General features: G+C 41.0%; 3 protein-coding genes across 8 annotated transcripts; 1 reads left to right on the forward strand and 2 right to left on the reverse strand.

Annotated features, from left to right (window-relative positions):
- Positions 1-528: 528 nt before the first annotated feature.
- On the reverse strand, positions 529-13,282 carry LOC134040774 (mothers against decapentaplegic homolog 4-like). 3 transcript variants are annotated; one of them, XM_062486859.1, is made up of 13 exons: positions 12,907-13,282; positions 11,817-11,895; positions 8,551-8,791; positions 7,951-8,125; positions 7,747-7,770; positions 7,391-7,606; positions 6,512-6,736; positions 5,922-6,026; positions 5,514-5,567; positions 5,199-5,394; positions 4,785-4,953; positions 3,862-4,000; positions 529-3,730 (listed from the first exon to the last, which is right to left on the reverse strand). In XM_062486859.1, the coding sequence occupies exons 1-13, from the start codon at positions 12,908-12,910 to the stop codon at positions 3,519-3,521; spliced, it is 1,839 nt and encodes a 612-aa protein (XP_062342843.1). In that variant the 5' UTR covers positions 12,911-13,282; the 3' UTR covers positions 529-3,518. The 3 variants fall into 3 exon arrangements, with proteins under 3 accessions (XP_062342843.1, XP_062342844.1, XP_062342845.1); XM_062486860.1 differs by having other exon boundaries at positions 5,211-5,394; positions 12,907-13,280; XM_062486861.1 differs by lacking the exons at positions 11,817-11,895; positions 12,907-13,282 and adding an exon at positions 11,685-11,803.
- Positions 13,283-14,386: 1,104 nt separating this feature from the next.
- On the reverse strand, positions 14,387-16,638 carry snapin (SNAP associated protein). Its single transcript, XM_062486775.1, has 4 exons — positions 16,485-16,638; positions 15,588-15,634; positions 15,335-15,453; positions 14,387-14,921 (listed from the first exon to the last, which is right to left on the reverse strand). Exons 1-4 carry the CDS (start codon positions 16,598-16,600, stop codon positions 14,814-14,816), a joined length of 390 nt encoding a protein of 129 aa, XP_062342759.1. The 5' UTR covers positions 16,601-16,638; the 3' UTR covers positions 14,387-14,813.
- A 46-nt stretch (positions 16,639-16,684) lies between these two features.
- Positions 16,685-22,201, forward strand: chtopa (chromatin target of PRMT1a). Of its 4 annotated transcripts, none has more exons than XM_062486770.1 (6): positions 16,685-16,994; positions 18,329-18,412; positions 19,528-19,678; positions 19,880-20,066; positions 20,792-20,923; positions 21,069-22,201. In XM_062486770.1, the coding sequence occupies exons 2-6, from the start codon at positions 18,348-18,350 to the stop codon at positions 21,266-21,268; spliced, it is 735 nt and encodes a 244-aa protein (XP_062342754.1). In that variant the 5' UTR covers positions 16,685-16,994; positions 18,329-18,347; the 3' UTR covers positions 21,269-22,201. The 4 variants fall into 4 exon arrangements, with proteins under 4 accessions (XP_062342754.1, XP_062342756.1, XP_062342752.1 ...); XM_062486772.1 differs by having other exon boundaries at positions 16,688-16,994; positions 19,883-20,066; XM_062486768.1 differs by lacking the exons at positions 16,685-16,994; positions 18,329-18,412 and having other exon boundaries at positions 18,419-19,678.
- The last annotated feature ends 108 nt before the right edge of the window (positions 22,202-22,309 follow it).

The raw sequence follows: 22,309 nt of genomic DNA on the forward strand, positions 1-22,309 counted from the left end.
GCTAGTTACATGTATATAGAGTAAACATTTTGAGTAAAACTGTCTCACATTGTGATATCTCAGAGCTACAGTGAATTTGGCTGAAGGAGTTCTTCGTTTCAGTTCTTTAAGCAAACACATTCATTCGCAACTTAACAATTTTTAATGTCACTCATGATTTTCATTTATATGTTTTTTAAATTTATTTTAAATGCAGACTGATCCCTGCAGAATATATAATTCGCTGCTTTATTGACCTCAGAAGTACTTTTATTTCTCAATTAAAGTAAACATAGATTTGATTTCAATCTGATTCCAGGTTTGTTCAAGTTACAATTCAGTCGCTGCCTAAGGAGTTCTAATAAATCAAAGTACTAGTTTAAATTATTGTGCACCCTATAGCATTTAAAAATGGGTAAAAATGTATCTGCTTTGAGAATCTGTATTCAGTGGACAGTCATCCAATTATTTAAGAAACATGCTGTTACTGTAGCCTACCCAGGCAACCTCAATCAAAAATAATCAGTTTCAAATACAAACATACTGGACACATGTGGACAAGATTTTATAAAAATGACAATGCTGTATTTTTTATTCCACTTTGGTGTACAGTCAACGTTACAAGAGCAGCACGTCGATTTTACAATAAAATAACCATAATTACAACAATAATAGAAATAACTATAGCCATAAAATAGCCAAATTGATTCACACTTAATAACATATTTTGTATATAGTTTCTGCCAAAAATTCAATGCTGAAAGTCCAATTCCTTTTGAGACAGGACTCATTTGATGACATAACAACATAGAAAATAACTGAAACATGGGAACAATATTTTGAAAATGTAGGTGGGCATAGTGGGATCACCATGCATAATGATGCTTTTTCAAATCCCCAGCAGACATAATTCCATGTTTCATCCCTGAATAAAGCTCACAAGAAATGAGGTAAATCTAATATTTGTGTAGTGCATGCACAGATTAAGTTTAAGACTAAGGGCATAACGTTTTTAAATTAATATTTGACACCATCACAACATCTTAGTAAGGCCAATAAGACCACACAGGTATTAATAGCATTAATGTTTGGGATGTGGTCATTACTGTCGAGTATTGAGTGTTAAATAACACCATCAATAGGACTATAAGCAGTACCCAAGAGCACCACTAGGTGTCAGTCTTCAAAAATAAATCTGGGGAAAGACTAAACAGCATGTATATACTTGGTGCTCTGTGACAACTTCCAGTTTTCTTTAAGCAAACACACTCTCATTCACAACTGAACAACAAATGTAAATGTCACCCGTATGATCAATCAAGAAGTGACTGTATATCTATAGACAAAGGAAGACAAAGTGTAGTTAGCTTTACAGTCCATTGTGAGGTGTATCGTCTAGTTCAGTGGTCTCCATCCCTGTTCCTGTAGAGCTTCATGCTTGTAGGTTTTTGCACAAACCACAGTTATAACTAACCAGATTCTACACATCAACCAGCTAATTGTCAAAATCAGGTGTGCTAGATTTTTGATGTAGTGAAAACATACAGGAAGATAGCTTTCAGGAATAGGGTTGGAGACCCCTGACCTAATTTGATGTTTACTAAAACTAAAAGCACACATTCCTGATAGTCTAAATATGGTGCCGGTTTGATCACTAAAGCTGTTGAATTAAATGCCAACAATTACTATGAAGGCTTACTTCATTTACATGAACCTGAGCCAACTTTGTAAACCTTGCAACTCTGCCTCTCTTCTGTCAACAACCTTTAATACTAGATATACATTAACATTGTCAAAAAAATGACATATTGGGACCCACAAAAATGGTAACACAGCTAAGATTTCGAAACATGAGGAGAGATGACCTTTTGACCTTGAGAGAAGAGTCATTCAATGTAGCTTGGAATAGCAATCAAGGAATAATTATGTAATCATAACTTTAGAATTACCATGCACAAGGACAGAATCCCCCTAGTCTGCGAGAGGAGCTATGCTAACAAGCCGGATTTGAAGAACAGAAAGGCACAAGTAGAAAAAGAGTACCAGATGGAATGCTTCACCTGTCAATATAAGCAAGCACTCATGTTTCAGTCTGTGGAGTCGGCTTTGTTCAAAAGTATTTCTGGCTTACCACCAGTTGACTAAGTTAAAAACCTTCCTATGGGGCAAAGTAAAGACAGTCAAAACTGCCAAACAACAGATGTCATTTGAGCCATCTACCTTTTCCTTGTGATAAAAACGATTGGAAATGAAAGTTGCTTTAATCAAACACCAAAAATCAAATGCTGCTTCATTTCTAATTTTTCAACCGATAAAGCTGAAAAACCACAGTATTACAGTTTGGATCCAGCCTTGGAGTTCTTCAAGTGAATCCATTTCCAGACTCATATATTTTTTGGTGGCGTAACAAAAGCTTGATGTGAGGCTGTGTGGAGCGGGGGAGAGAGTGCTAAGGATTTGAGGTTTTGGCTGAAATACATTAAACTGAGGGTTTGCACAGTCATCATGAGGTAATCTGGCTTTGGTGAGTTTCACCATATGGCAAACTGTTCAGTTACATACAATTAATGCTTCATCACAAACACAGACATCACTATTTTAAAGCTTAGATTATTTGGACTTTTGGTAAGAAAATAAATGAACTTGAGAATAGTGCCTGGTGTTATTTGGGCGCTCTGATTAACAATGCTAACAATGACTGACTAGTTGCGTTTACATCCACACACAGAAAAACAACAATACAAACACAGAGATGCCAAAACATTGGCTGTCAAGGTCCAATCAGGTGCTGCTTCCACCAGAATTGTGTTTTCAGACATTCTGAATCAGGATGGTTCTGTACCCTTAGTTGCCATGTCTTTTTCGTTGGTCTAGATAGACAGCATACATTGAATCTACCTTGACATTCTGACTTCAAATTTTGTATGTGTGTGAGTCTTTGTGTTTGGGTGTGACCGGCTCGTTGTGTTCTTGAGATGCTAGGGTGCAAGTGTGTGTGAGCAGTGGATATCTAAAGGCTCCAGAGGGTCCCTGTGATGTTTGGACAGTACCTGTGTGTATCTGTAAGTGTTAACAGGGTACACTTGGTTTCTGTAACACATCCCTGGATGTCTACAGTGCATTCAAATATTTGAAAGACAAACTGACATTTACTCGTTACATATATTATAAGTTATGGTAATATATAAATTCAGATTTTCCATGGGTAGAACTTACTGATCCAGTTCTCGTTGTAGTGTCGTGTTTTGTGTATGAGTGAAACAATTCCTTTAAAGGTCATAGAAAGTCTGCAAATAATAGAACCTTTTTATGTGCATGCCAACAGGCATGTTATTTAGTGTGTTAGTGGTTTCACAGACATGTCAGAGAGTTTGTGAGTAGTCAGTAGCATCTATTTGATTGTAAAAGCAATAGTGTAATCGGTCTAGTTCACTGCCTATAGGTCTCAGTGATATGGGGAGAGTGTATACGTATAGTTGTGTGTTTATCATGTAATATAACCAACCCATTAAGGACTAGTCCTCATCTTTCTTTTGCAGTCAGTTGGCAGGCCCTGGGTCAGCCAAAGGCATGGTGTGCAACACCTCATCCAGAAGTTGCAGAGCACGGTGCAAGTGGACTTCCACCCAGCAGGGAGTGTGCTTGATGCTTTGCCGTGGGTAGTCTGGCCCCCAGCCCTTGACGAAGCTCAACCGCAGGATACACAACCTCCTGAGATCGTCGACACCGATTCCTGCTGCCGCAGAAAGACCTGTGAAAGAGAGAGACATAATCATTAACAACTAAACAGAGCTTCCCCAAGGTATCTATATTTATATGGTGTGAAAGCATGATTCAATGCCATATTTATACATTTGATTCATTGTTCTCTACTTTACTTACTGACTGCAGGCGCAATTCCCCCGACGCTGCCTGGCCCAGGGATGTTGCCAGCTACGGCTGCAGCCTGAGCAGCTGCAGCTGCCTGGGCTGTGGCTGCCTGCTGCTGCATCTGCCTGTGACACTGCCTGAGGTCAAACACCTACAAGAGGAGAAGACATGAATGGAATAATCCTGGAGAAAAAGAATAATCATCTAGAGCTGTAACAAGACCTCTGACAGGTCCAGAAAATTGATTTTGATTACAGCAATGAGGTGACAGTTGGTTTGATGTTGTATGCAGGGCTTCAGGCAGGAGGCCAAGGTGAGTGAAGGTGAAGAGGAAACAGCCGAGATATTTAATCACACTGTTTAAAACATAAGTTACACACTCACAAGAAAGTAATTTTGAAGTAAATTTGGTAATTTTGTTGAAGCTTCAATTTAAATAGTACTTTGGCCCCACAATCCACCATTTCAATTTGGATTTCACCGCTGTAGCAGTGGTGAGGTCGTTCCCCTAGATTAAGCACTAGGTTGAATTTAGAAGTGTGTATGTAGAGTGGAGGACGAGTTCTAATAGGTCAGGTCAAGATGACCTTAATATTATTATTATAATATTGTTTGCATCCATTTTGCTGAAAAGTTTATGTATTCTAAAACATTTTCTGGTACCTATAGTAGCCTGTAGGCACTGGGCACAGTGTTTTAAAAAAGTGGCACAGTTCTTTGGTACTCGTGCAGGTGCCTGAGAGCTGTAATTGTTCAAGGAATGATGTTGTCTCTTTGCTTTTTAAATTCTATCTGTATTCATGTGCTGTCATGCACTGAATGCGCGCACGCAGCTCTTGTCACTTCTTTTGAGGTGTTCTCTCTTGTCTAGCTCCTTGTCAGCAAGTTTTGCCTGTGCCCTTTTTAACAACACAACAACCCAAGCTGCACCCTACCTTTATGTAGGCTCCTGGGTAGATCTTGTGAACCGCGTCCCCCGGTGCCCGGCCTGCTTCTCTGTCCAGGTAGTAACTCTGTACGAACACAGCATGGTCGCTCATACAGCGCATCCACACGTCTCCCTCTCCACGACATTCCAGCTGAACTCCTTTACCTATGTGCAACCTGAAAATGAGAGACAACAAATCAAGAAAAGGGAAAGATAACGATTTCTCATGAGGTAAATACAGTGTCGTTTTTGGGAAGGGATTACCATTATTTAATGTCCCCGGGGGGAGATGAAATCAAATTGGGAAATGTATTAACATCAAAATGACCCACAAATAAATGATGTGAACAAGCGTAGAAACATTACTGGCAATAAAACATTGCCTATCTACATATGTAATTGAAGAGCATCTCTTATTCACATTCGCTCAGACCTGGCCCTCTCGCTGGCGTCCGTGCGGTGAACGTTGCTCAGCTGGCCCAGACAGAACCGATCGCCTCCCGATGGGTCCACATAGCCATCGACGGTCACCACGGGACAGCTGGCTGGGACTTTGAACATTTCGCCCACCTGGACGTCCATCTCAAAGTAGGAGATGGAGCACCAAAACTCCGGCCCTAAGAAGTGGAACAAGGTGTGCTATACATTATGTAAGGTATGTCCGTATGCACTGTACATATGCACTGTATATACAGTGCGTGCGTGTGTGAAGTGCTCACATTGATGTTTCGCCTACCTGGGTGATTAGATACCAGAGGAGGAAACGAGGCAGAGCCATGATGCTGAGACCCTGAAACGTCAGTGAGGAAATGTTACAGGAGCAGGCCCGACTTAGCAAGAAATGTGCAAACATGCAGTCATGTATCACAGATGTGATTGCTATAAACATTATAAGATTAGACTATCTGAAAAAACGCAGAAAGAACCTTAAAGGTTTTCATATATTGTAAAGTCAGAATTTGATTGTATGAAAATGTATATATTACTGTAAACAAAACTGAAATAAATATTTGGAATGATCCCCGGTGAGTTTGTTCATAAAGTTCTCTATCTTTAAAAGGCTGTAGACACTCAGACATTTCTATAGACAATGTATATATATATATTTTTTTTAAATATGTTTTATACATTTACAGTTACTTACAGAAGTGATTTGGATGGTGGAGTGGAGGTTGTTGGTGACCACGCCCATTTTGTGTCGGGGGCCCCACCGGCGTGTAGGAGGCTGTGCTGTTGCCTGTCCAAGTTGCTGAATTTCAGAAGCAAAAAGGTTGATAAGCACAAACAAGTGTATAAGCATAAGGATTTTAGACAACCTGGGATTATATTTGTGTTCTGGATCGGTTGCTTAAGCAACCCATAGAGGCGACCTGTGATCAGCAGTCAGGCTTGTGTAGCTTTGTTTGGGGAAGTTTTTGTGTCGTGAGAATTTTGTGTAGAATTGTTCAACTCAAGCTTAATTTGTGATTTAGAATGCCTCTGCTCTACAGTATTGAAACTGAAATGTGTCCTTTGTATTTGTTTCACATTTTATTTCAAGTAATTAAGTAAATACATGCAAGTACAATTCCAAAATGGCTCCCTGCTCTTCATGGATTTATTTGAATGAGTGCATAGCTAACAGGACAGCTGGATCAGAGCTAACTGTCCATTCAACAGGTCCAGTATAATTTGTGCGGGCTATATGTTTCAATGTGTGTTGTGGGTGTTTCAGTGGGTGTTGTGTGTGCTTACTGTGGAAGGCAGTCTGTGTGTGTTTGGAGCTATTGTAGCCGTTCTGTCCCGGCTGGGGCGGAGGTTGCAGAGGTGGCTGAGTTGCCCCTTGTGTAGGAGTGGATGGTGACGGCGTTGGAGTCATAGAGGTCATTGGTGTCACGACCTGCCGTTGTGGTGAGGCAATCTGCAACAAACCCTCCCCATGACCTCCCTGTAGGGACAGCATGGAACCCGAGCCAGACACTGCCGAGAGGATATATGGTTGGAGAGGTCGTTAGGTAGTTAGGTAGGTGGATAGATGGTTAGATAGCAGGGGCGTTGGCTTTCATTATACACTTGTTGGATACGGCAATCCCCCCCTACGTTTTATTAAGTAAATCATATTTAATGGCCGAAACCTAAGTTATTATAAAAAGCTCTCCCACCTACATTTGAAAACAAACCAACGCCCCAGATAGATAGGTACAGAAGATAGATGGATTGAAGAGAGAGAGAGAGAGAGAGAGGGAGAGAGGGAGAGAGGGAAGGAGGCAAAGAGTGAAGGCATATTATTGAGATTTATGATCATATATATATTATATTAGGGTTCAAGAGACAGAAAAGTGCAATACGGAAGAAGAAAATAAAAAATCTATTATTCAAGGATTGTTTTATATATTTGATCTTTTATCAGCCCCAAAATATTTATTTTGTATTTTGATTCCCGCAGTGCCTGACCCGTGGCGAGCTGTTGGTGTCATTGTCCTACCAGCCTGTCACTAACAGGCTGAATGTGGTCGTTCTCGAGGCCAAACACTTGCCCAAGATGGACGTCTCAAGCCTGTCAGGCAGTGAGTATGAAATACACACACACACACACGTTTGAGAGAGAGACAGACAGACAGACATGCCTCTTACCTGTTGGCGAGAGGGACATGTTAGGGTATAGAGTGACAGATGGGGGGCCACACGACGGTTCAGGAGGCAGCTGCAGTGGTGGTAGAGGCTGACCATAGTGCTCTGGAGGGGGCAGCTTCAGTGGCCCTGGATGGTCTGACGGGGACATGCCTGGAGGGAGGTCCATCTGAATACAGTCATGGATGTACTCCTCTTTAATCAGCCTGCCTGGAGGGGCTGAAAGGGAGAGAACAGTATAATTTTTTTGAAAAAGATCAAAGAAAGAGTATAATTTCAGTCTAAGCTTTAGTTAAAAAGTTGTTAAATACAATTGGTATGTGATGGAGAAACATAATAATGTTTAGTTGGAAACCCACCTGTATTCTGGAGACTCAGACCAACTTTATAGGACAAAAGAAGAAAAGGGCAAGACTATGTCAGTGACTTATTCCTCGAGAAACTCCTTTGGTGTATAAATTGTGTTACTAGAAGTCAAGCTAAGTTCATGCAAGATACTACGACAAAAACGATCACAACTACAAAAAATATATCAGTCAGCAATTATTCATACATTGACTTACCGATGCCGGGAGAAACCACTCGCTCATAGTGGTAGGGGTTCACACAAACATTATCATATTTGAGATCAAAGGCGTACTGACAGAACTTAACATGCTTGAGCTCATTCTTGTGGAGGTCTGGCCAACGCCATAGTCGGGCATAAATAACATGGGGGAAACCTTTCCTCCCTGCGACCTGAGAAAGACACAAACAGTAAGAGAAGGAAAGAGTGAGGGAGATTGCTGGAAGAGAGCTTGGCAAAGAGACAGGGTTTGTATGTGTGTATTGCATGTGAGTTGTGAACTGTTAATAAAGTGGATTTTTTCATATTTTGTTCGATTACATTTTTTATTTATTTGAGTACGTAGGCAACACTACAGATTCACTAGAATAATTTTTTATTAAATAACAAAGAGACAAAATGTCCACGATTCATTTCTTGATAAACTTGTGCAGTGCCACTTCTAGAGTAATTCTTGAAAGTGATTTTTCAATTCAGCTCATCTAGAGAGGGTCTTCCTTGCACCACACTCAACATTTCCACTTTGTAATAAACAAATACCTGCAACAGAACATGCAACGCGCTTGTTGTGACTGAGTGTAATCATCCCATTCCATACCTGTAGACGTCCATCCAGGGTCCTCTGAATGGTGACACACTTGCTGGGGTGCACTCCGTTGGTGGTGATGGCGGTGATGAGCGAGTCCAACTCATCCTTCTTCTCTTTCAGCTTCTTGACCAGGCTCTCGATGGCACGCTTGGCGAAGCCCTCGTTCTCCCCACCCTGCCGGTGGCACATGAGGCTGTGCACGATGCTCAGGCAGGCGTCGTTGCTGCTGGGGGGGTTCACTGACATGATGCTACAGATAAAACCAAGACAGTTTGATTACTCAAATCAGTAGGCTAATGAACAACATACTGGATCAGTTCACAAATTTGGTTCTGTTTCCAACGTCTGTTTCGTCGATCAAGTCATTCAGAAGCGGAACTCTCTCCTGGCAGATAAATAAACCCATAGTGCCACACAAAAAAAGAAAAAACAGTTCACCGTTCCAATGTGGCATTTGTCTGCTTAGACTGTGTCTGCTCCTTATATTTCAAGATGGTATGTGGATGGCATTAATGTTTCATTCAGTGATGGAGTTTAGGGGCTAATAGTCAAAGTTAGCCAACCTAGTGAATCCCATTTGTTATACAGTCTAGAGTGGCTGTCAGAGTTATCTCCGTACTTAAGGTAGCGATGGCCGCGAGCGCCATTGGAGGGTTCATCCTCACTTGTGTCATCAGTTTCCAAGTCGGGCCAGTCCGAAGCCTTTAGGCCTGATTCAGGTGTGTCATTCTTTTCGCTCTTATGTTTTCTCATTGTGAAAATAGTGCACAATCTGATGATCCTGAGATTACTGTTATGTTTAGGTTCTTCAGGAAGTGGGTAGTTAAACTATTTGGGGCTTAATACTGACCCCCGGCCCTGTGTTTATATCCATACCTATTGATTTATACCTACAGACCTTTACAAAATATTGCTTCCTCCTACTGGGTGTTCAGCATTTCAGCATTTCATATTGTATCTTTCCATTTTAATGAAATATTGTACCTTTCCATTTTATTGCATAATATATCATGATCAAATGTTTGGTTTTGGATCTATAAATACTCCTACTACATACTTCTTTTCTATACAATAAATCATGTATTCTCTTAACTCTTTAAGTGCCATAGATGTAGATATGTTTGTTCTATATCCATACTGACTTTCAATCAACAAAGGTGAAGTTCAATATTTAAGGTTGCCTTGGCTTAATGTTGATTGTTATCTTAATTTGTAGTCCTCCAGTAGGAAGAACCTTATTGATTTAGCTATTATTATTATTATCAAAGATTATCAGAAAGCTTCTGCAAATTGTAGCTTTTCTTATTAGGGATTTTATTGTTATTACTTTCATACAACTTCAACTTCATAACTCTACTTAAAAAAAATGTGTACACTGAAAGTGCAGACCCAGCAGAGCACGTCTAGGACACAAAGAGACTGTGATCCGACCACAGGGTGCATCAGAGTATGCAGCCCAATTTCACAGTATACCATTTCTACCCTGTTTGACCTAGAATCTGTCATTTGATGAAGTCCAAGCTAATGGATTTTTTTTTCTGTACAGTGAAAATGTAGGATCAACTACAGAAATGTACTTCAAATCAACCACTGGTCCAGTTGACCTGTTAACTACTCCTAGTTCAAAAATAGTTCCAACCATTGGCTCCAACCAGGAAGCTTGACCACCACAACATGCTAAATGAGGCAGTTACCATGTTAAGTTGGTGTGGACTATATAGAGTACATAAAGATTGTACAGAGTATATGAAGATGCTATATTATACATTGTCAACACTGTCAAGAAATTAACTTGAGCCTTTCAGCTGGCCACACTCCCCTGCTTTTTTTCTAACGGCTAAGCTAAAATCATGTTAACTGTCTAATGTTTGTAAATCTGCCTCTCATCAGACTTTATTGATAAGGGGAGCACACATAGTGATTTTAATACACTTAAAACCAAGAGAAGAAAGGCAAGATATGAAAATGCAAAGCTTTTGCTCTACATTCTAAATAATGCAACAGTATTAAATATAACTCACACACTTTGACATTATAATTAATACTAGTTAAGTAATGCTAGATTGATGCAATTAAAAGTCTGTTTGATTGTCTGTGTACTGGCAGTGGTGTACAATATGTGTGTGAACTGGTCTGGTTACAATTCTGATAACACACACTATCAATAAATGAATTTAAGCCTTCCATCTGGCCCGGCTCCATATTTTCTTACAACAAACGCCCAGAGCTCCATCAAATTAAATGTTTGTGTAATACTTAAAAGCTGTGCTCAGACTCTGCTAACAGACGCTGAAGGCATCTAGATGTGAGGTTAGCATAAGTGCTGGTTTTAATGCAGGAAAAACCCATTCTTGCAATAATTTGAAAGATAAAATTTAAAAAGCATGAATTTATACTACAATTTAAATATTTAACATTAAATGAATCGGTATTCAGTTTCCATTCTCATTCCACTGGAATAACGATCAGGATTCTATAAGTTTAGATGCTCTAGTGCCTCCTAATAATTTTAAAGGGGCCTTTTTTACAGATGTGCTTGTGTTTTAAACGTTTTAACTATTTTAAGTTTCTTACATTTACTTTACTAATTTCTTTGACTTATTAAACCTTTTACTACTTGCTTTAAGTATACCATCAGTTATTGTATCTGTTATGTATATTTTAAATGTATTGTCTCATAAATAATTTCTCACCTGCATAAGAGTTGCAGGTCTCGGAGTGATTATTCTGAATACATACGTAAGTGTAAAAGCTAATAATAATGAATTCATACAAATACAAACGCTTATTGTCTAAAGTGGACAAATTATAAATGCTACAAAGCAGCAGAGATAACTATATTAAACGGTCAGAAGATTCTTTTCAACATTCAATCCAACTATCTCAAAGGATACTACAAATATGGTATATACAACATATAACTACAGTATATTATATGGTGACAGGCATTTTGCTCAGTGGAGAATGGAACCCACTGACCCAGAGATTTACTCCACCCATAACTCAAAACAAGCCAATTGTTTTACCCATTCCCAGGACAGAATCATGGCCACCAGGCCCAGACTCTTTTTGGGCCATTTTTGTAGTGTAAACACAAAAAAATTAGACAAACACAGTGCCTGATCTTAATATATATAGCCTACCTTGGAAGAAAGATTTTACAGCACAGAGCATGACCTCAAGCTTTAGAAGAAATACTTTTGATTAGTGGCTCCCAAGTTATGTGTTTCAGGCAGAAGGGGCATTGGCCTCACTGAAGGGTGGAGATGATATACCTTGTGGTCAGTTGATCAGTCAATGTCAGTGATAGGCCAGAAATTTCAGCTGCATGGTGCCCCAGGTCTGAATCAGTCCCTGATAAGAAATTAAGAATAAATATGAATAATTCTGCTAAATAACAGAACCTTTCCAACTTTTCAGTTTCAACCTATGATTATTCTGTAAAAAAGATATTAAGGTCATCGTAACGTTTTGGAACTGTTCATCAGAATCAAACAATTAAAAAAAGGTTGAAGTAGTAGACATAGGCTAAACGCTTTATACAGTATAGGCTACTATGTAGTCTAGGGTAGGGTAACTACCACTAATTACGCTCTATAATTGCAAAATCTTTCTGATTTGAGGATGTTAAATATTCTTTATTCTTCATTTAACATTTTCATGCTCATATAGTGCTGACAATTTAGTGCACAGCAATATAGGCCCCCCAAAAACGCCCGTCTCAATGCAGCTGAACTTAACGAGCAGTCGAAGGACCAAGGGAATTGCGTTGTAATCCCTTAACAGTGCAATACTATAAGCTTTCTCTACCAAATAATTTTCATGCATAATTAAGACAGAATATGGACCATTTGCAAGCCATGTATTTAGTTTGCAAGAGACGTGGACGACTCAAACATTGCCATACCATATTTGGCCAAAGCGCGTCATTGAGACTGTCGTCTGAACGTTTAAGAAATCCCGATAGGAATTAAATAGGCTAATACACATAACATAATAGCCCTATTTGAAAATACATCATTACAGTGTAACACCCCAATGACATGCATCTACATGTAGAAGTATGCGATATGGTGGGAAATGTGTTAAATTAACTACGTTTACGAAAAACATCGACAGCAGACTAGACAGTGAGCCAGTGAAGTCACTGCTGGACAAAACGATACAACATGAGAGTAAGCACACATAAGGCCAACAGAAGGCAGACTCCTCCGACATTTGTATGTCGATAACCGAGCTAATAATCAAAATATTTTCACGTTTGTGGATTTTGAAAACATCCTCCTCCCCCTTACTTATCTGGCCTGCCTCTAATGCTCGCGTGACGAGAAAAGCAGTAGAATTTGATAAACTGCCTATACTTACACATTAGCCGGAGTATTGGGGGGATAGAAGAGAAGGAGTGAAAATGGTACACTAAAGTAGGTTGGATTCCGAATCCTCCTCCCCTCACGCCTATCTGTTTCTATCCTTGTCGTTATCTTACTCTCAGCCTTGGTGTCTCCGCTCGTGCATCCTGCTTGCTCCCCGAAGCTTCTCCTTGCGCTCGGTACAATAACAAAAGAGGGTAGACATCGTGCGCGTGAATGTCTAGCCAAGCTCCAGCCAATAGGGCCTCCAGTCTCAAAGGGCTGGAGGCTCTCAGCCAATCGTGACAAGGCTCTCACGGCTGGGCCCCCGGGCTGAGGTCTGTCTGGGTCGCGTCTAGATTGACATATCGGCGCGACTGTTTTTTTAAAGTGGCGCCGCCGAGATCACCCCGCCCTTCTGCCTGCCTGGCTACCCCCCGCCCCTCCCCCCCACCACCCCACACAGGCACGCACTACTGTCAGTCCCACTTTGACCCCAGAAGGTACTATTCAACATGTACGTCTTTGGAGGTATACACTCTTATCACCGAAAGATGTAACTTACTCTCATACAAAACTCTACTGGTCTAATCAGTCATCTTCCTCTTCTCTTGACCCATGGCCTCTAAAATACCTTTCTGCATTCCCCCTCCCGCTAAAACCCAAAGGGTCACCTTCAACTCCCCAATCTCCTTCTCTCATTACAAAACATTCATTATTGACATTGGGGGCAGACATACCTTGCATTTTACCACTGATCCAATTAGGCACATCATACTCAGGTGAAGGACAATTTGCACAGAGGATGAATATAACAAGCAGTTACAACTTATTTTATAGCTCAACACATCTACAATTAAGTTGTCATGTTTTCGCAAATGGCTGGACATTTCTACATGCATTCATTTGCACATTCATGCACACAAGTTTGTGACCCATCAGTACTGACCAACTGACAGTCCAACTGTCCAAACATCTAAATATAAGCATTTCAAATCTGTTCCAAGTTGAATAGTATGATAATTCTGCTGTGGACCAATCTCTGCTCTGATTTACATACATTTCCAAACACTTTTACATTTTCTTTTCTATGCAGGGTATTGTGTGTAGCCTGGTGAGAAAATGAGATTTTAATTGAATGATTAAATATAACAATACATTTAAAATTCAGGTTTAAAGGTGGAAAACTGCGATTTTAATGTGAGGCAATCAGAGATCTAGTACTAACTTCACAGTTTTGCGACAAACCAATTTTATCATAAAAGTGAAGCTCATTTGATCATGAAACAGTTCAAACTGTCCATCACATCAGAATAAATTACCAGAATTTATTTACTATGCCACTTTTTTAAGCCTGAATTGATGCCGTACATATACGCATTGTATTAATTTAAAGTAACAGCTGTTTATTGTTTCAAGCAAGCAAAAGCTTGTACAAAAATCTACAATTAAATGATAAATATGAAAAAACACATATTAATAATTGGAAACGTAAATACAGATTTGTCAGATCTTTACGAACTTGGCTATGCAGAAAGGGTTTTACAAAGTTGGATAGAAACATGACAAAGGGATTTATTTCTTACAAATGATGATGGACAACTTAGTCATCAGTAATATTGCAACTAGATTTTCTTGCCTATAGAAACTGCAGTCTCGAGTTGAACTAAGACATACACATCCAAAAAGAGGAGCAAAAACGTGATTAAGTTTACCTTAATTGCATCATATTAAATGCATTTAACTAGTGCAGTCTGATGTTTAATTCCATCAACTTTTTATGTAGCAATGCTCGCCGGAATTCTAGCTGTGACAACCAGCGAATTACCCCATATGTTTGTATTATAACATGCATTTCAGCAAGTGAACAGACATGGAAAACTGCCAGTGTCCTAACATTTATTTCAGGTTAACAAGAGTTAGTTATGGTTTGTTGGGTGAACGAGGCGTAAACACTCCAGAAGTCTCCAGCATGGTCTTCCTGCGGGCTGTCTCTTTTGCTACATTGTGATTAAGCCTTCGTAGACGCTCCTACAGTTCAAATCCATTGAGAAAAAGAGAGAAAGAAATCAAGCATACAAGTGTCAGATTTGGAGGCCTGAAACATTGCATGTGACTACCATCAGTAAATATTTTGGATATATTTAGATTTATATTTAGCTTAGTAAGAGCTCTGTAAGAGGTTGAACAGTGCAATATCCACACACACCAAAAGAAAACACCACTAGATTTATTGGGTTGGGCAAGTCCTATGCCAATTGTATCAACTGAATCTTGATAAGAGTACACACCTAGTTTGGACAGAGTTACAAATAATGAAAACTCTAATGGACCATGTGCACCCCTACGTATTTACTGCTGTGACCACAAACAATTTTTATTAAAGAAAGTGTCAGGATCAAATCGGACATTACTGAAAAGTGACAAAAAACAAAACAAAAAACCTGAGCATTTTGAAGAATGTTGTTGACCAACACCACCCGACGTCTTGCATTTAAAAGCTTTTTGACATACGGGTCAAGATCTAGTGCCACCTTCTGGTGTTCATTTATTCTGCATAGCTCTGAAAAGGAATAACAGAAACACATTTCTTTATAAACAATGATTTGTATCATATTAAATACTGCATCTTAATATAAGTAATGTAGGCGCACTGTTCTGTTCAAATGGGAAACCATAAAAAAAGAAATGTCTTACCTGTGGCTAAATTGTCAATGTGTTCTCGCAATTCCACTTGGCTCTCCCTAAAACAAAAAAGCAGCATAGTTTAGGTTATATATTAACAAGCTTTGTTTACCTAGATATTAGGCTACTAGGTAAGACAGAAAGCCTGCATAACGAACATAAATCGTCTCAATCAGTGTTCAGTTATATTAGGAAGGGCAGATATGTATTTTACCCGATACTATATTGTATATGCTGCACCCTACTGGTAATTGTTGGTACTTTTGTACTGTACGGATTGGCTAGTAACCCTAACCAATCAAATGGTCTTCGACTATTATCTGTCAATTTTAATTATACTAATACTAGACTCACACCCGCAGGGACAGTCGAGTGGTGAACGAATCATTTCTGTTTTCCTGAACTGAGCCTATGCAAGTCACGTGAAAAATGCACAAGTCACACCCGCAGACCCAGGCGTAGGGTGAACGATAATTTCTGTTTCTTCTGCTGATTCTATGCTGCAACTTTCATAATGCGTGGCCACGAGAAAATGACCAAATTACAGTCAGACTACTCGTTACTCCCAAGATGTGTTCAAAATGAACGAATCGTTCACGAGCGACAGATCACTGTGTGCACAGAAAAACAGCCATGTAGTTTTGCGCTACGGTAGGAAAATCCGACAAGGTAGATAGGTAGGTAAATCAACATAAAACATCAGCCAGCTGTTAAAAAAAGACTCGTCGAAGCATTTCAAAATAAACAGATCTGTCTCTTCCGCTTCAAAGACAGGAGGCTTGGCATCACGAGACAAGCTATTATTGTTATGGGGCTTCTGCACGGAAGCCTCGTCATTTGGTTGTAAGAAAGAAGCGTTGTATATTGTCAGTGACATACTCAAGGAAATAAGCTTGATAGTCTACCCACCTCACAGAGTGTACATGCAGGTCAAGCTGCTGGACAGCTGGTTTCAAAAGGTCGAGTAGTCCCTCTGCAATCGCATCCCTCCCGGACGGAGTCTCCACCACTGCTAGTGCAGCCATCTTTGGCGCATAGTAAAGGCGTAACAGAAAATGTCACGTGCTGTGAACTGGATGACGTTGCGCTTGAGCTATAAAGTACCTTCTTCCATTTTCCTTTATCCGCCAGTAGCATGCTATCCAGCACCATTTTGTACTGAACAGTGAGAGGGAGAGCAGGCTTGCAAAAACAAATTTCCTTAGAAGTTTGAATTCGATTTTATTACTAATATCGGAAAGAAACACATAAGCAACGAAGAGAACTCAGATTAGAAACAAGCTCGGATCACAATAAATCAACCTTAGCTTCTGTAGCTACCATCACTAGCCTAGCTATCAAACGTAAAAAGCTAGGACAAGTCTGGCTAGCAATCGCACTAACGTTATCTCCGTTTTCGACAGAAGCAGCGATCAGTAAGTAAGTATCGAGCTTTCTTGTTCGAATTTTGTGTCGAATTGATGCATTTATTTTATTTTAGACTAAGCTGACTATCTACTTGCCATCACATTGGCGGTTTTGAGCCATTGATTTAACTAAGGCAAACGCTTTGTAATATCCACACTTGCACAAATTAAGCGACATTTTCAATGAGTCACGTGACTGATTTTGGCAGTATGCAATACATGGCGTCAAGAAGCAGGTGAAGACGACCAGAAATAGAACAGTTTCCTCGTCAATGCGAATTTCGGCACAGTGCATGACTAGCGACCCTCCGTCACGTTCACTTCCTAGCATACTGTCATTGCTACTGTACGCATACCTTATCATTTAAGTAACTAAACTCAGCTACCTCCCCATTTTATATTTGAAACAAAAAAAGCCTTCTGGTGAAAAGTTGTGGGAAGGGGGGATTTTCTAATTAATAAACATTCACTGTGTGGGTTAGGCAAAATGCTCTGGGACACTGGCATGTCCGATTATACTTACAATGCTAGCTAGTTGAAAAGAGGGATAGCCTGGAAGATTTTCTTACAGATGCAAATCCTAATGCAAACCATCTTAAATTGCTGAAGCATTCATGCGGGAAGTGGTACGTGCATAGATGTATGCCCTCCATTTTGGCAGCCAAATCGATTCCCAGACTAAATAGTCGTCGCAGAGCCATGGTACAATTCTGTTGCATATCGAGTCTGGAATTGCTCTTGCAACATAAAACCCCACATGTTCTATTAACTATTCTAAATAAATTTAATTGGGAAGTCTTAAGTTTCAACCCCGGATTTGTGCGCATAGTCAAGTTTTAACTCCAAATTCTAAAGAACATTTGTGCAAGATGGTAATATTACTAAGTGGAAACAGGAAAGGGCTATCCTCAAGCTGGTCCTCAAAGTTTGAACCATTGAATTGTATTCATTTAGCATATCATTGTATACTTTAGTATTAATATTTCCTTCAGTAGAACTTAAGAGGCCTAGCCTGGATCATGAAAAACCACCCACATTGCTAATTGCCTTAATTAATGCCCCTGTGTACATTGTGGTCCATACAGAAATGTATTGTATAGTTAAGTGTGACAGAACTTTACACCATAACACGCCTTAACCTTTTGGAATGAATTGTAATGACAGGTGTAGGCTAATAGCGCAACGCAAGTGTGGGTGGATGAATTAGTGGATACAGAAGCCTCACCCTCAGAACATTGGCTGTTGATCTTTAAAATCACTAATGTTAATTGTTTTTATTGTATGGAAACTCCGCCTCCAATACACCACCCTTCTGACCAACTACTGGTTTATTTCTCTTTCCAAAAGGTCTACCAGCGAAGTCAAAATGAGTGCGCCCTCTTCCCAAAAAGTTGTGCTGAAAAGCACCACCAAGGTGTCCCTGAATGAGCGGTGAGGAGCCATGCATCTGACAGAAGTAACCAGACCAGAGGCGAGGGCACAACCGTGGTTTTGACGGCTGTAGTGTGCTCTACAGGAGGCCACTGTGGACTAGAACAGACATGGATACTGCCCCGAAGCCAATCTGTGTGCTGCTCCCTCAACATGTCTGCTGCATTTACCGACACAACAACCCAAGTCGATGAACCAATGTTTCCAATGTTTCCAATGTAGTCAAAATATGGAAGGCTTGTCGACCGTAGACTGCTTGTGTGAGCAGCGCACATTTTGAGTCGAGGAGAGTGGGTAACTATGATGCTATGTAAGGCGACTGTCCCAAACTGGGACGCAGGCCACACATGCCTCAGCACTCCCATTGCATGTGCATATTGCGCTAGCTGTGCGCTACAGAGAAGAGATTCCTAACAGCGGTGGGCGGGTACAGCACTCAAGTGCCCCTTCTCTTCTGCCCTGTCTCACACTGCTCTCAGAAATGATTGTCTGGTCGGCCATTTGTCTACTTTCTCTCCTTCTGTCTTGCTTGCTTCCTTTTCCCTTCACTACTCTGAAGCGTCTCTGTGAGACGGGTACCCAGTCCTAGCCTGGACGTGACCACCCCCTCTCACCCCGCCCTACTTCCTTTTGTAACGTGGTAATACCACAAGGCACGGTCCGGGCTGTAAGTGGCTGGGTGGCCAAACTACCCCTCCAGTCCATGGCCTCCTCCCCTGTTGGAAGCTGCCGGCAACATGAAGGTGGCAGGAGGCCTGTAAGTGGCAGTCACTTTCTCATCCTCTTTCCCTTCAACTTTTTCTCCAGTTCTCTTCCTTGCCTCCTAATGTCTTGTTCTTTCCATACGTTCAATTCTGCACTTCAACTTTCCTTTAAAATGTCTATAATGGCTACCACTTGGGCAGGCAAAATTGGCTATCTGACAATAATGAGTGCAAAGAGCAAAGTGTCAAAAAAAAAAAGTGAGACAGGGCCTACATGACAAACGCCAATGCCTCCTGTGGCTTCGTCTTTGCTTTGAGAACTGACTTGATTTGGACCCCCCGTATCTCTCTTCCGCCTTTCCCTCTCTCTTGCCCTGTGTCTGTTCCCTTTCCCCATCCCCCCCTTAAAAGCTTCACTAACATGCTGAAGAACAAGCAGCCGACGGCAGTCAACGTCCGAGCTACAATGCAGCAACAGCACATGGCCAGCGCCCGTAACCGCCGCCTCGCCCAGCAGATGGAGAACAGGCCTTCTGTACAGGCTGCTCTGCATCACAAACAGGTGAGAAAGGGAGCAAGCTGGCAGTTTTTTATTTTTTTAGGCCGCAGTGAAACGGAAACTCCCCAGAGAGTGAACTCGATAATTGCCGGCCCAAGTCATGAAAGTTGTCATGAAAGTTACTGAAAAATTTGGTTAGTGGGGGGAAAAAATCACTAAGGTTCGACCTCCTTGTTACCTACCGCTTGATTTTACACACTTAAGCAGAGTTTGAAGCAGCGACTGGGAAAGAGCAATATCCAGGCTAGGCTTGGCCGGCCCATCGGGGCTCTTCTGCGGGGGGCGGCTGGAGGACGAGGGTTTGCTGCCGGAGGGATACGAGGGATGACCAGAGGAGGTCTACGAGGCCGTGGAAGAGGAGTACTTGGAAGGGGCGCATTTCCCCTCAGAGGTGAGCGTTGATGTCGCTAAATCCTTTGTATTGATAGGAAGGGGAGGGGGGGGGGATGCATAACTAGCAAACGTGTTCAGTGGTGGGAGATATGTTAAGAACAGTCATGTGGGCAATAACGTGGGTTCACTGTACATCCAGAAAAATCAAATATACTATCATGATTAATTCACTATGATACTGTCAGATACTGCTGTTTCCAGTATGCTATAAACACTCCCATTACATTTATTTGGAAAGTACACAAGTTGTCTGTTGAAATGGGAGAAAAATAACCGTCAACATTTTACGACCCGAACACGGTGCTGTTATTGTGAGCTTGCTCCCGTTTCAGCCGTTATTCCAGGTGGAGCCATCAGTCATTCCAGCACTCCACTCAGGCTTAAAACTGCTCACAATACTGGTTCCACCCTTCATGAACCTCTGTGTTGACCTACAGTGCATTAACACCTGTTAGGCTACCGAGTTTGTTGGGACAGCCATCAGCTTTAACGCTCAGTGCCACAGGACAGATTTGGTACACACAACATTGGGTGTACAGAAATGTGACTCTCTTTACTTGATGGGCACATTTCTAACTTGCAATTATGTAGTTCAACTACTTTTATTTTAACACTGTCGATATACCGTTAAATCATTTTTTTTGTGTGTAGGGGACAGATTTTCTGTTTTCAAAAAGTGTCAGACATGTCCCAACCATGTATAATGATGTTTCTGGTCCACAGGCATGGCTCAGATGCGTGGCCGTGGGGGTCCTGGGCGGGTGGCTCTCCGCAGGGGGATGCGTCAGCGAGGAGGGGCCCCAGGCCGGGGTGCCATCGTGGGCCGCGGAGCTGGAAGAGGGGTGGGAGCCAGAGGTAGTTGATCTTAAAGTTGTGAATTTTAACAGAATATCCAGAGATAATGGATCTTGGAAGTTGTGAACAGTCTGCATGTATTGCGTCTCTAGATTAAACGAAATTGATTATATGTAGATCACAAGATGTCATCTTGTCATATCAGGTCGAGGTGGGCTGCGTGGGCGTGGGGCCTTTCCCGGGAGAGGTGGACGCAGCAGGGGCAGGGGAGGAGTCGGCCGTGGAGTCGTGACCCGCGAGCAGCTGGACAACCAGCTGGACGCCTACATGTCCAAGACGAAGGGCCACCTCGACGCCGAGCTAGACGCCTACATGGCCCAGGCTGATCCTGAAGGAATGGAGTGATGGAGACTTCTGCCGGCCTACACTGAAGAGACAAACTCGGTGATCAATGATGAGACGGAAAGAATAGACGTAAAAATAGGGTGACACGTAATTACTCAGCAATGAAAAGTGTACAGACACCCATGCATTTTGAAATAGCCTTTGTACTATTCAGATGGACACACACGTCCTAAGAGCTAAGAAATCTGCTGTTTCCCGGAAGGTGAACAACATCATGCCATGAATGTCCGTGCAAGGTGCACTCACCTGCACAGTGTTCATCAGTCCCCTTTTTTTTATGTGCAAAGTGAAAATGACTCGATTTGACAGGGACTCCCTGCTCTAGAAAGGCTTGTTAATGGACCAGAATAGAGAATCTTGTGATGCCATGTCAAAAGTGGTTAAAGAAGCTTTGCTTTTAATGGGGATATTTTGTCTTCCCCTGTATTTATTTATTTTGACGTTCTCTGTTTTGTTCGAATTGATTTTTCACCTGTCTAACTGAAATTTGTATCGGTTTTTAAGTGCTTTTTGATTATTGTTGAGTTGGTTTTGGGAGCAACTCCTGTAAAGTTACACAAATGCCAAATCTAGCGAAACCATGTATCTTGTCATTGTGTCGATTGTTCTTCAATGGTTTTGTGGAGATTGTTTACGTCTCTGGAACTGTCCCAACTACGTCTTTTTATGGATATACGACTTGTCTCTAATAGTAATTGCTACACAACAAAGGGTTAAATGGAAAAATAACATTGGGGTGAGAATGCTTTTTACTGTTGTCCAATTGAGTTTGAAATAGAATTTTTTAAATGTAAAACATGTTTGTACATGTAATTGAATGACGACAACTTCTGTTTAAAGCTAGATGTACATATCACTAGTAGTTATGTCCTGTCCTCAAACTCCCATAGTGACAGAAAATAGAATAAACTTTATATTGTCATTTCTCTTAAATTTGCTAATTGAGTGCTAATTTCTTAAAAAAATATTCATATTTAATGGGTACTGTATTAGCCTACTGTTGATGGATAGTTGTCCTGCCTGCTACAGTCTTGCCTTTTT

The sequence above is a fragment of the Osmerus eperlanus genome, chromosome 20 (genome assembly GCF_963692335.1).
Source record: "Osmerus eperlanus chromosome 20, fOsmEpe2.1, whole genome shotgun sequence".
NCBI classification, from domain to species: Eukaryota; Metazoa; Chordata; class Actinopteri; order Osmeriformes; family Osmeridae; genus Osmerus; species Osmerus eperlanus.